The following is a 13,105-nucleotide window of genomic DNA, read 5'->3' on the forward strand; positions in this document are numbered from 1 at the left end:
ATATCTTTTTCTTTTTTATTTTCGTAAGGAAGACTTGTTCTTCAAGGAGCAATGACATCAACAATGGGAAGAAGAAAGGATGAATGAGAAAGAAGATAAATGCTTGGAAATATATGCACATGACTTAGCTTGTTTGTTCATCCTTAACAAACCTATGGTTTGTCAAAGTCGTACCTGTAGTTTGGTTTTTTATCTGCACAATATTCCTTTGTTTTTCTTTGAGCATAGCATCCTTGCTTTAAAATTGTTTAAGTTTTTTTTTTTTTTGCAGATGAGTATTTCACCTTGGAGGTAGACCTACAACCCTTCAAAATAAAAGATTTTCCACTTTCCGGATCCAAATCTCATTTTAGCTAAAATTTCTATTTTGGATCATTTTAGATTTGTGTTCTTTGACGTATGTTTGTATTTGTGTGTAGGATATTCTACAATTCGTGGTTGAGTTATCCCCAAGAAGGGGATGATGATGTGAGACTAATTAGGTCTAAAGGATAAACAACTCAAGAGAAGGAGCTCCTACAAGAAATCATCCACCTCATTTAGGGATAAGGAGAAGAAATGAACTACTTCTACCAATACCAAACCTAAGGATACAAAGCCTTCCAGTGGAACAAACTTAAGGAGAAATTTTCTTCAAGAAAGAGAGAATGATAGAGGACTATCTTTTGATTGAAAAGGAGCCATTACAATTTAAATGATCTATGATAAGGTCAAGGACCAAAAGCTTGGGAAAACAAATCTCCTTGAAGCTCTTAATTCTCCAAGAAGCTTGGAACTTAAAAGACATGAAGATGATTGCTTAGTTTTTAAGCATTTATAATAATTTGCCTTTTTTCTTTTATTTTTGTAAGCTCGTTGACTAATTTGGTTTGTTCAACGAGGGTTTGTTTCTAAGGTGTGTCAGTGTGCAAGCGTTCACGCTTGAAGACTGTGTTTTCAATTTATTTTTGCAGCCCAGTGTCTTTAGGGTTTCCTTTGGATTTGGGCTTTCGTTTGGATTTCTAAGGTTGCTTAAACATTTATGGTCTATATATAATTGAACCAAAAACATATGTAAACACTTTTGGCAGTCATATATTAATTTTGAATTCATTGACAGAGGATTCTCTTAGTTCTTATCATAGAACACTAGTTCTTATAAAAGATTAAGGTCTTTATGGAAAATCTTCATTAACTCATTAATCTACTAAATTGTAGCATCTCCATCTCTACCTTGTTTTTAGGTTCTTATCTGATTTTGTTTTTTTATGTTTCTGGAGGAATCAAATTAAAATGATAACACTCTTTCTTGGATAAAATTGTATCACATTTATATTTTCTCGAAGGCATTTTCCCAAACACCTTTGCATTTTTTATTTTTGCATGGTTTTAGTTCATTCTAGCAATCAAAATACATTTCATATCATTCATTCAAGCATTATGAATACTCATTTAATTTCTCACAGTATACATTCTTTTTAGAATGTTGAACCATGGATTCCACCTCATTCTATACTAGTTTTGCACACAAAGTTTAGGTTAGGATTCGATTATCATATGCACTTTAGGATTGTTTGTAAGTAGTTATAAGTTTCATTTAATATTTTGCTCAAAAACGTTGAAATCACTACAAGAAAAAAGTGTATTACATACAGCAAAAATCCGTATATAAGACCCAAAATCCGTATATAATACGTGTTTATATACGGATTACATACGGGCAAAAATCCGTATATAACACCGTCGTAGCTAGGTTTATATACGGATAAATCCGTATATAACTTATATATGGATAAATCCGTATATAACTTATAAACGACAATTATATACGGATATATCCGTATATAATGGTTTAAGAAGAGTTAAATAAATACCCTGTATATAGCAGTTCCCCATGCACAATATACAAGTAGACCTGGACATTATAGTGAACATTCACCATTGTTATAAATAAACCTGGACATTATACATTGCACATTGACATATAAATTCAATAAAGTTTTCAGATACACTTAATCCACAAAGGAAACATTGTATATGAATACATAAATATTGTTTACATCAATATAACTGCAAGAATAAACATTAAGTAAGTTCATAAACAGATCGTAGTTGTGGTTGTAAATAAGTTCAACAGTAATGGAAATAAGTTCTATAAAATGCCTAATAATGCATGTAATCATTTCTATCTTGTGGTTGTTCGTCTGGTGGTTGTTGGTGTGGAGGTTGCTGTTCTGGTTGGACATTATTGGGTACTTCATTTTGAACTTGAGGATTTTGAAGGTTTAAAAAGTCTTGTGCAGCTGCGGCTGCTGAAGGCGGAAGGAATGGTAGGAGGACGCCAATAAAGCCTTCAAACTTTTGAAGCTGCTGACCATATTGTTGTAACTGCGATTTGAGGTTAACAATTTCTTCTGAATTTTGTGGTTGAGCAGTAGAAGATGCCTGTGTCTGTTGGATGTAACTATCAACACAGTCATCTTGGGAAGTGACATTTTCAATGCCGTATACGCGTCCCTTATATTTTCTACCAGCAGCCTCTAACCAACATCGGTTTCTCAATCTTTCCTCCTCCGCAGGGTCTAGAGGAGAAGATGTTGAGACACCAACAGATGCAGTCTCAGATCTTATTTGAGAAAATTTTGCAACAAATTGTTCCTGTTAAATGAATAAATATTATCATTACACACGAGGTTTAAAAACCGAAAATTTATAATGTGATAGAGTTAGTACAAACTTACATGGGTCTGCCTAGACCTTTCGTCCACAAATTCCCCTGTTGATTGACGAATATGTGTCTGCTGAAATATTTCATCAACATGCACAGACCGACCAAGCTCTTGTGACTGCAAACAAAAGGAGTTGTTAATAAATATTTGTAAAGTTTATGATTATAAATATAAGAAAAAAAATGTACAAGTTATATACCAAACGAATAGCATGCTCATGCACGCTTATAGATCCTCCAGTGTGCAAACAACCACCCTTTTCAGATGTCCGATTCTTCTTTGTCGTTTCACACTTTTGTCTATAAAGTGGCATGTTCCACTTTTCCAAAAAAGCATTCCAAGTATCGTCCCCCAGCCAATCAGGTCTTTTTCCTAGAGTTCTAGCTTTTTTATACATCTCTCAGAGTCTATGAGATGCCTTGGTGTGATAATTTTTTTTGACCTTTTCCTCATCTTCAGGCTTCCATGAAACCCTTCTCTATTATATTAGAAATAATAGGTTTGAATAAGTAAACAAGTTCAAAGTATAAATTAAATGCAGGACACCAACTATTGACTTTGTAACAGGATTGGGAATGAAAAGTGTTTACCTTAAAACGTTCGAAGAAGACATCTCTGGTTGACTTAGGGATTGAGCCCCATGTTAGCCATTGCTCATTAAACTGTTCCTTGATGGTGGCTGTGATTGCCTTCGATGCAGTTTTTGTAGGATAAAACCTAAAACAAAATTAAACTCAAACATTACAATAATACAACAATGAATTATCTATATATTAATTGAGTTAATTTTTTTCTTACCCTCCTCCAACGGGTGTAATCATTGGACGACTATTGGAACATTCTTCCACGTAATTGGCGGCTGAACTAGAATGTGGATCTGCATCCTCTATACCAGGTGATGGTGCAATATTTCTGGGAGTTGATGGGTTAGAACCAACATTGGGAGAGAGTGAAGCCATTCGATGAGGAGGCACTTGGTATGGAATGGGTGTCAAGCCAGGCACTTGTATCGGAGGTCGAAGAGATGTACCAATAGAGGTAGGTGTAGATGTAGGAACTTGATGTGGAGTGGGAGTGAAGGCAGGAACAACTAATGGAGGTGGAACAGATCTACCAGTGGAGGTAGAGGTAGTACAATCAGAGATAAAAATGTGTAACAAGTAAACCAAAAACAATATTATACTCCAAAAACAAACAAAAAACACGAGTACAAACAAACACATCAACAACAGATGAAATCACATTGTTTCTGGCTTTGCAATAAAACTCTATTAGTAAATGTTTAATCTTAAGACTTACATTGATAAGAACTTAAGATTGTGGACAACATTATAAATGCAACAAAACTAAGGAGGATGATAACGGTAATTTTTACCATTATTTTTGAACCAACTTTGGTACCAAATCGACCCTTTTGAAGCTTGAAACATGTTTAATCCTCCCTTTTTATCTAAGTTTGTGAGTAAGTCTAGCTTAAGCTTTACATTTGAGTTTTCATCACTAACTCCTCAAATTTTTAGGCAATTTGCGTGTGTTGGAGAAGTACTGAACTACTAAGAATGGGAGCCAAGGAAAATGTACAAAAGCAAGAGGCTAAAGGAGTAAGGAAGGCACCCCGCGCCTGGGCGTGACAAAGAGGGCGCCTGGGCGCAACTTTGCCCGAGAATCTCACGCCCGGGCGTGACAATGGGGCGCCGGGTGCGACTTTACAGAGAGTCTCGCGCCCGGGCGTGACAAATGGGGCGCTCGGGCGTGACTTTTCCAGAGAGTTTCACGCCCGGGCGCGACTGAGAAAGCGAGCTGGGCGCGACTTTTGCTGACCTGGAACCTTAGACCTATTTAAAGCATTCTGGAACTGAGGGTGCTATCTTCTTGGCGGCTGAAGCTTGGAACACCATTTTTGGACCTCAGGAAGCTGGTTTTGGGCAATGGGAACTCTCCATTCTTCCTCCTTAGATCCCCATTCTTCCATTTTCCTCCATTGTAAGCTCAAGTTCTCCATGACTATGGAGAACTAAATTCAATTTGTTGGGGAATGATGTAGTTACGAAACTTTCATGTAAATGCACTTGAGTTTAATGAATTTAAGCTTCTTTCATTTGATTGTGAGTGTTTAATTTCCTTCTCTTAAAGCTTGTTGTGACTTGATCAACCATAGCATGAATCTTAGATCTGCTTGATATTGGGAAATATTGTGTGGATCTTGAACTGGAATTAACACCTATAGGAGATTGTATCTAGGGATAGAGCTTGACCCTTTAGTTGTCTTAAACCTCTAATTGTAATGCAGATGAACTTTCTAGGTTACCAAGGGATTGGAACTGCAAAAGTGAGTCTAGGCTCTTTCTACCAAGGAATTGGGTCTGAGTATAATAGGAAGGTTGACAAAAGCAATTAATTGAAGAAGCAGTAATTTGCATTTGCATGATAGCGTAGTAATTACAATCATTCTCCAACATCTCAAATCCATATTGTTTCATCATCCATTAACCACTTTCAATCTTCTAGTCTCTAAGAAGTTCATCTTACCACGTATATATGAATTGGAATTTTATTGTACTTGAGTCATACTAAAAAGAGATTATTCTTAGTCTAAGTGAGTTAAATTATTATACGGCTGTAAAGTGTTACACGAGTCTCTTGGGAAACGATATCCGGTCTTATCGGTTTATTACTTAGAACGATTTGGTACACTTGCCAGAAAGTTAACAGAGGAACACACCCTAACTCTATTCAGTGCTAGAACTATGAAATTCATCTTCATTGTCATCTTCACCCTGTCCCTCTGCATTGTATTCTTCTGATTCCGTTGTATCTTCATCTATCTGCCCTTGAAATGATGAAATATTGTTAGGGTTCACTTCTTCAAGACCAGCTTCTACATCTTGTAATCGGACTACTTCTTTAACTTCAATGACGGCATTAACATGTGACATTTCCTCCACTTGGTATGGCACATCGACTTCTACATCATTCGAATCAATGCGACCTCTAAGCTTCGTTTTTATCGCAACACACCAACCTCGTTTGTCCGTGCGTGATGTAGGATATGGTACATAATACACTTGTTGTACATTATGTGCAATTATAAAAGGATCAAATAACACATATCTTTTATCCATTCGAATATCCACAATGCCATACTTTGAATCCACCCTTGTATCTACTCTCGATGGATCAAACCAATCACAATAAAATAATACAATTTTCTTTTCTGTGGTTGTTGAATTGTATTCCAACTCATAAATGTGTTTAATGACACCATAGAAATCATCTTGACCTCCTTCTGTTAGCCCTTTAACATGAACCCCACTATTTATTGTCTTCTTGCCCTGACTCCATGCATGGGTATGAAATTTGTATCCATTAGCAAAGAATGTGTGCCATTCCTTTACACACCTTAAAGGCCAAGTGATAAATCTCTAAGATGTTGGTTCCTCACACTTAAAGGATCGTTATGAACCTACAACCATTCAGGATATGAACCTCACATAATACAACCATTGAGGCATATGCTTCTTTCTCTGGTCAAGCTGCTTACAATGATTGGTACATGTCACTTTACAATGTCTTCTTCACTTCACTTCCAGTTATCGCTCTACGTGTTTTTGATCAGGATTTTTCTGCCAAACTTTGCCTAAAGGTACTATATATATTGCCTTTTTTTTCTTTAAATTTTGCTTTTAAAGGTTCTTTAAGAAGCAGCACATAGACATATACGATTCTTCTTCTTAGAAGACAAGAACTCTGCATTTTTTCTCTAGGCTGTTTATATTACCAGTTTATCTTTGACCTTTTTTTATTAATTATGTCCACACTAAAGTTTATATTTATTACTTCTTTTTGTAAAAGTCTTGGTTCTGCCGTAAGGGGTTTGCAGCAGTGATTTTAAGCATTATGGTGGAACTATAATGGTTGTATAGCAACATTGATTTTAGGATGAAATCTAGCTAACACATTACTCTGTAAAGTTCTAATGCTATTGTGTGGCTGACATGTCTACTGAATTTCTTTTTTGGCTCTTGATTTTAAATAAAGATTGGTTGAAAGCCAAGATTCTGTGCTAATCAATAATCAAATGGTCTGTCTTACAATATCCCTTTCTATATCTAGAGGGAGTACAAGACACCCTGTTCAGCTGGCCTCGGATTCTAGGGTGGATGTTGAATGGAGTCCTTAGTTTTTTACTGATATTCTTCTTAACCACTAATTCTGTGTTCAATCAAGCCTTCAGAAGAGATGGTAAAGTGGTTGATTTTGAAATACTTGGGGTGACAATGTATACATGTGTGGTGTGGACTGTGAATTGCCAAATGGCAATATCCATAAATTACTTTACTTGGATACAACATTTTTTTATATGGGGCAGCATCGCTTTCTGGTATGTATTTGTGTTGGTCTATGGTTACTTATCTCCAACAATATCCACAACATCTTACAGGGTTTTTGTAGAAGCATGTGCTCCCAGTGGTCTCTATTGGCTAGTAACCCTTTTGGTTGTTGTGTGTGTGTTGCTACCCTATTTCTCCTATAGTTCTTTCCAAAGTCGGTTTCTTCCAATGTACCATGATATTATACAGAGAAAACAAGTAGAAGGGATTGAAATTGGCTTATCTGATGATGATTTACCTAAATAGGTCCAAGGAAAACTAATACACCTCAGACAAAGATTGAAGCAAAGGGAGTTGTGAAATGTAAATGGTTCTAAACATATATTCTTTGACCCTTCAAATTGTATTTGATTTCTTGCAAAGGGGCATTGAAGTAGTGAGAATTGCCAATGGCTTTTAATTTTAATTTTTTTTCCTTCCTTGGTTTTTATTTGTTTATAAAATTAGCAGAGGACAATTTTTTGTGTAGCAGTCACCTAATGTAGATTAGGTATGTAAAGCTAGAGTATTTTAACTTATGGCTTCTCAATTAACAATGTATATGGTAATCACATCAAAACCATTAAACTGAATACAATAGCTATTTACTCATTAAACAAAACGTAATAACTACTTACCCTTTTGTGGTACTTTCCTTTTTGAATCCCAAAAGCTTCCTCCACTTATCTTACCCTTCGAATCCTTTGAAGTCCTATATCACACAAATTCAACCAGAGAAAACCATATAAAATATATATATAATTAATAATATAAATTATATGTTATAGTCCTTAAAGATTGCATAAACATACCTTAACACGCCTCTTAATGTTCACTCAATGTCCTAACAATGCACCAAAGTATTCCACAGCACACCAACCAAACCAAACCCCATTTTGTGCCCGAAAAACCAAAGAACAAAGGGTTTAGGATTTTCTCATTTTACAAATGAAATCACTTAGGAATGAACAAAATTTACTTACCACAACAATCAGCAATTCAGCATATCTACAACATCGAACACTAAAAGATGCTTAGACATAGGAACTTCTTCTTCTCTGTGAATAACCGCAACATTAAACCACTACACACCAAAGAAATAAAGATATATATTAAAGGAACAACATTCTGGACTTACCACAGAGTCACTGAGACTGAATGACGGCGACCCAAAATCGGAGTGCGAGAACAACAGTCCTAGGGTTCCTCTGCAACTGGAAGAGTGCGAGATTAAGCCTATGATTGATGACAATCGCTTGATGACAAGAATGGCCAGAGAAGAACCAAATTTACTAAGCATTAGGGTTTGATTTACTTACCCGATTAAGCTACTCAACGTCGAACTACTGCACCGCACCCAACAATGAGCCCCAACCACAGTGCTTGATGAAGGATTGATGAAGGTCACAATAATAGACAGAGAGAGGCGAGGAAGAACCAAAGCACGATCTACACCCACACCGAAGACAGCTCCAAAGACCAACACCCACACCCAAGATGGCTCCACAGAAGGACACCGAACTGAGACCGAAGATGGTTCGAAAGAGAAAGGAAAGCGTGATGGTTCGACAGAGAAGAAATGTCCAGGGTTCAACAAAGAGAGGAAAGCTCGAGGTTGAGAAATGACACCCAGCTTCCCCTAAATCAGAAATATATTTTTTTAAAATAATTATTTCCCTGATCCGTATATAATATCCGCAGACAACACCTGGTTTTAATTACATATAGATAATACCACTTATATACGGATTCCATCCTTGGGTAATTTTCCCGCTATCACGCGCCAACCTTATATACGGAATTTATATACGAAACATCTGTATATAAATAACCGTATATAATATCCGTATATAACATTATTTCTAAATTCCGTATATCAATTCCGTATATAATATCTGCCTTATATACGGATTTAAATCCGTATATAAACTTCTGTATATAAATCCATTATTTCTTGTAGTGAATCTCCTTGGATTAATACCTTGGTTGACCATTGTATCACATTAATGGGAAATAAAGTTTTTGTGTAAAAATCTAGGCATCAAGAGGTTTATCAGTAAGTCTCTAATCATAAGGGAAATTATGATCAGATGATTAAAAGAGAGCGTCTAATGGAAATAGTAAGAAAGATAAATTATCAATATTTTTCAAAATATATATGATGTATATTGTTGCTTGTATGTGCTAAATGATTAATATTTATACATTAAATGTGTCAACAAATGCAACAACTCTAGTAATGCAAAGGTGAAATCTAAGCATTAGACGAGTTTAAGGATTAGACAAGTCAAGGTGTTAGATGAGTTTAAAAGTACAAATCATTAAGTAAATGCACTAGGCTACCTAGATGTCTAGATAACCTAAGCCACTACGTTAGATGATTAAGGTGTTAAACAAATAAGGCATCAGACAACTAAGGGTTAGATGACCTAAGACATCATAAATCATTAGGTGACCTAAGTGTCAAACAACTAAGGTATTAGATGACCCAAAACGGCTTAAGTCATCAAATGACCTAAGTGTTAAACAACCTTTAATACTTAAGCTTTTATGGCATGCTTTGATGGTTTAAACAAGTTTTTGATCTCTGATTATTTACTAAACTAACAAATTGATACAAGTATTTGGAACAAAGATTTAATAATATGAATTACAAGGAATACTATCATTTTAGAAGGAAAAAGTTTTTGAATAAAACATTCAAATGAAATTAATATTGATGAATGAATTGTTTGATTGAATGAAAGATATTGCTCTAACAATTCAAATGCAAAATCAAGTGCCGCATAGTTTTATTAATATGACAATTTGTGAAGCTTGAAGAGAGTAGAATTCAAAATCAAGTATGAGCTCAATCACAAAAGAAATAAGATATCTTGAATAGTTTTAACCTGATTCAAAATTGAAGTCTTGAAGAATGACATTAAAGATTCCAACTGAAAAATCAAATCAAAGAATTGATTAAGTCATTTCATATCTTTCATTGAGTGAAGTTCTAACTTATGACCTTGTTGCACGCTCCTATTGAGAGAGTGTCGACTGCTTAGTATTGTAATTGAAAGTTCTTGATATCAGGGGGAGTTTAAGAATGATACCTAGAGAGGTTGATACTTATTGTAACTTGGAGATTTGTACTCATGTACCTTGAGAGGTTGAAACTCGTGTAACTTGGAGAGAGTGATACTCGTTATTGATCAAAGTTGTTAATTAATGGATTTCATAAGCAGGTTCTTTAGGAGATTGGACGTAGTCGTAGGTGGAGGTGAACTAGTATAAACATGTTGTGTGCATTCTATTTATCCTTACACTTTTATTTTCAAGCAGTAAATTCATTTATAATTGCATACATGTGCAAGTAATTTTGAATTTCCAGGCTCTACTCATCTTTCCCCTTCTAAAGCTACTTTGCACCAACACCATGTACCCATGCTGGAACTTAAGGAGTGTCTAACTATATAGTCTTGAGATGCTTCATGAACTAAGCTTGGAGCGATGTTATGTACTCAGATAGCCAAAAGTGACTTTATGTGCTTGTTGTTGTAAGTCAAAAATGATAATGATAGTACTTTTAGTGTATTTTATATAGTGAAACCCTTTGTAGTTTGCATTGGAGAATTAGACTTGGTATAAGTTAGGGTGAACCATCCTAAAAACGTGTTATTGTTAATCCTTTTATAATACGTAACACGACTTGCTAGGTATCTCTTTCAAAAGGCTTGTGAACATGTTTTATAAAACCATCACATTTGTCCTTGTTTCCTTTTGTTGGCTTCATATGTTGAATTGTATGATGATCATTTGAATTATAGATATTATGTTGTATCGTATGATGCTCATTTGAATTATAGATATACATATGCTTGATAGTATGATGACTATATGATTGTTGAATGATCTCTTTATCATATTTATATTAAAACATTAGTTCATCAAAACTTGAACTTAGTGTTATGATTAAAATATGAAGGTGGCCTTATTAAGATTGTGCTAGGTTAGATTAGCATGAATAAAATATTGCAATTAGACTATTTTTTGTCAAACCATCCAAGTCTAATACTTTAGGACAACAATTGTAAGAATATAGGTAATTTGGTTGTTGAGGACAAACCTTTGCATTATGTTTTTGTTCATATTAAAAGTCTCTAAGGTAATTATTATGCTTAGCTAATGTAGGAGGATAATTTTATGCTTTAGGACAAAATAAGTATATAAATTCATTTGTCACATCTTATAACGTAGTAAATGAGAACATGGATATAGACTCGAGCGTCTATATACACTTATGGGAGCTCTCTAAATTCAACTCGTGAACTTAGACTCTTGATTTGCAAGAGTTTACATCATATTAAAAAATAAATATGATAATTACCAATATGTTCAACATCATAATTAATTAAAATAGTTCACAATAATTTTATAATTAAAACATAATTAAGTTTAGTAATGCATGACAATTATATAAGTTCAAACTATAAAAAAATAGATAAGTTCATTCAATTACAAAGCATAAGTTCTCAAAGTGATAAGAATTAAATAACTAAGTAGAAAAATGATTTCAATTATTGTCACCGATACTCTAATGACAATCTCCATGATCATCTTCTTCATTATCATGAACTTTTTTTTAATGAAAAGTATGCATCATCCACATTAACATAAAAACTATACTATCAAACTCAAATACATCTAAAATATTGAACCATATTCATATAAATCAACATTGTTGAACTTTATCTTAAACTTGAATTACCATTTTCAATGAAATCTAGTTCACTAACATATAGAAGAACAAGTCAAACTCAAAACTTGAACAAACTTTCTCAATTCTAGAGTTCCATTGAGACGCATGTCCCACCAATTTTCATGAAGCATAAATTCTTGACATTTTTATAGAAAAAAGTCTTTAAGCATAATGAAAGTCAAGAAATTATATATTATTTTTTTTCTTTCCTTAACCAATATTCTCACCTATATATATACAACCATTATTTCACCTAAAGATTATCATTTCCATAATTAGTTCGATATGAGTTAAAGTATAATTAGTTCGATATGAGTTAAAATAATAGGTAATTGCACATAAAAGACTTGTGAAGTTGATTCTAATTCTCAAATGATTCTCAAACTAGCTCTAACTATGAAAGTACCACCAATTATATTATTTTAAAAATAATTATATATTAAACAATAAAATTTTGAAAGAAAGAAAATTTACCCTTTTTTAACATTATTATAATTATATTTAATTATGTCTTTTGCATCATTAATCTTCTCTTATATGAACTATTTTTGCTTGTTCTTTTAATTTGGATTACTAAAATTTAAATTTTTACTAAATATTGTTTTGGGTGACACGGTAAGTTAAGTTCTCACCCATAAGATAAGATGTGATTACAATTTAACCATGATGCTGCTTTAATTTAAGTTTTATAATGTGCATTAAGTTTTTTATATAATCATGATATAATTATAGTTGTTAAGTATTACTATTAAATGAATTTAAGTTTTTTTTTAATTAAAAATAGCACAGTTATATTAAATTATTAATGATAAAGTAATTTATTTAAATTTAGGTAGTTTCCATAACAAATTATTTAAAATGTTCTTTAAAAATACTATTTTTATTTGGACTCGCATTTAATAATGATTTTTTTATTTTCTTTCAATTAGATTTTACAAAATTATTTTTTATAATTAACGTAATTTATAAAATTAAGGACTCCCTTTAAATTTTTAACTCGAGATGAATTACGTGTATTTAAATATTTATTTATACTTAATTTTATAGAAACTGTCACACATTTTAATTTTATTACATCAATTAAATCAATCTTAAATTATTTATTTATTACATATTAAAATATTAAATTTTATTAAATAAAAATTATTTAAGTAAAACTCTAAATTTTATTAGAAAAACACAAGCTGTCCCTTGTTCATTTTCTGTTTCACTCTGAACCAAAATCTGATCTCCTTTTCGTAGTCTTATCTTTCCCACTGCATTGACAGGAACCATACTTACAACAC

The 13,105-nt window shown here is 33.3% G+C and overlaps 1 protein-coding gene across 1 annotated transcript; it reads right to left on the minus strand.

Moving 5' to 3' along the window:
• Nucleotides 1-2,142: 2,142 nt before the first annotated feature.
• Nucleotides 2,143-3,105, minus strand: LOC148200242 (uncharacterized). The gene is made up of 3 exons (XM_088111861.1): nt 2,908-3,105; nt 2,721-2,825; nt 2,143-2,637 (listed from the first exon to the last, which is right to left on the minus strand). The coding sequence occupies exons 1-3, from the start codon at nt 3,103-3,105 to the stop codon at nt 2,143-2,145; spliced, it is 798 nt and encodes a 265-aa protein (XP_087967987.1).
• Between the last annotated feature and the right edge of the window lie 10,000 nt (nt 3,106-13,105).

The sequence above is a fragment of the Vigna umbellata genome, chromosome 4 (assembly GCF_029865625.1).
Source record: "Vigna umbellata cultivar VRB3 chromosome 4, Vumbellata_1.0, whole genome shotgun sequence".
In the NCBI taxonomy this organism is placed as follows: Eukaryota; Viridiplantae; Streptophyta; class Magnoliopsida; order Fabales; family Fabaceae; genus Vigna; species Vigna umbellata.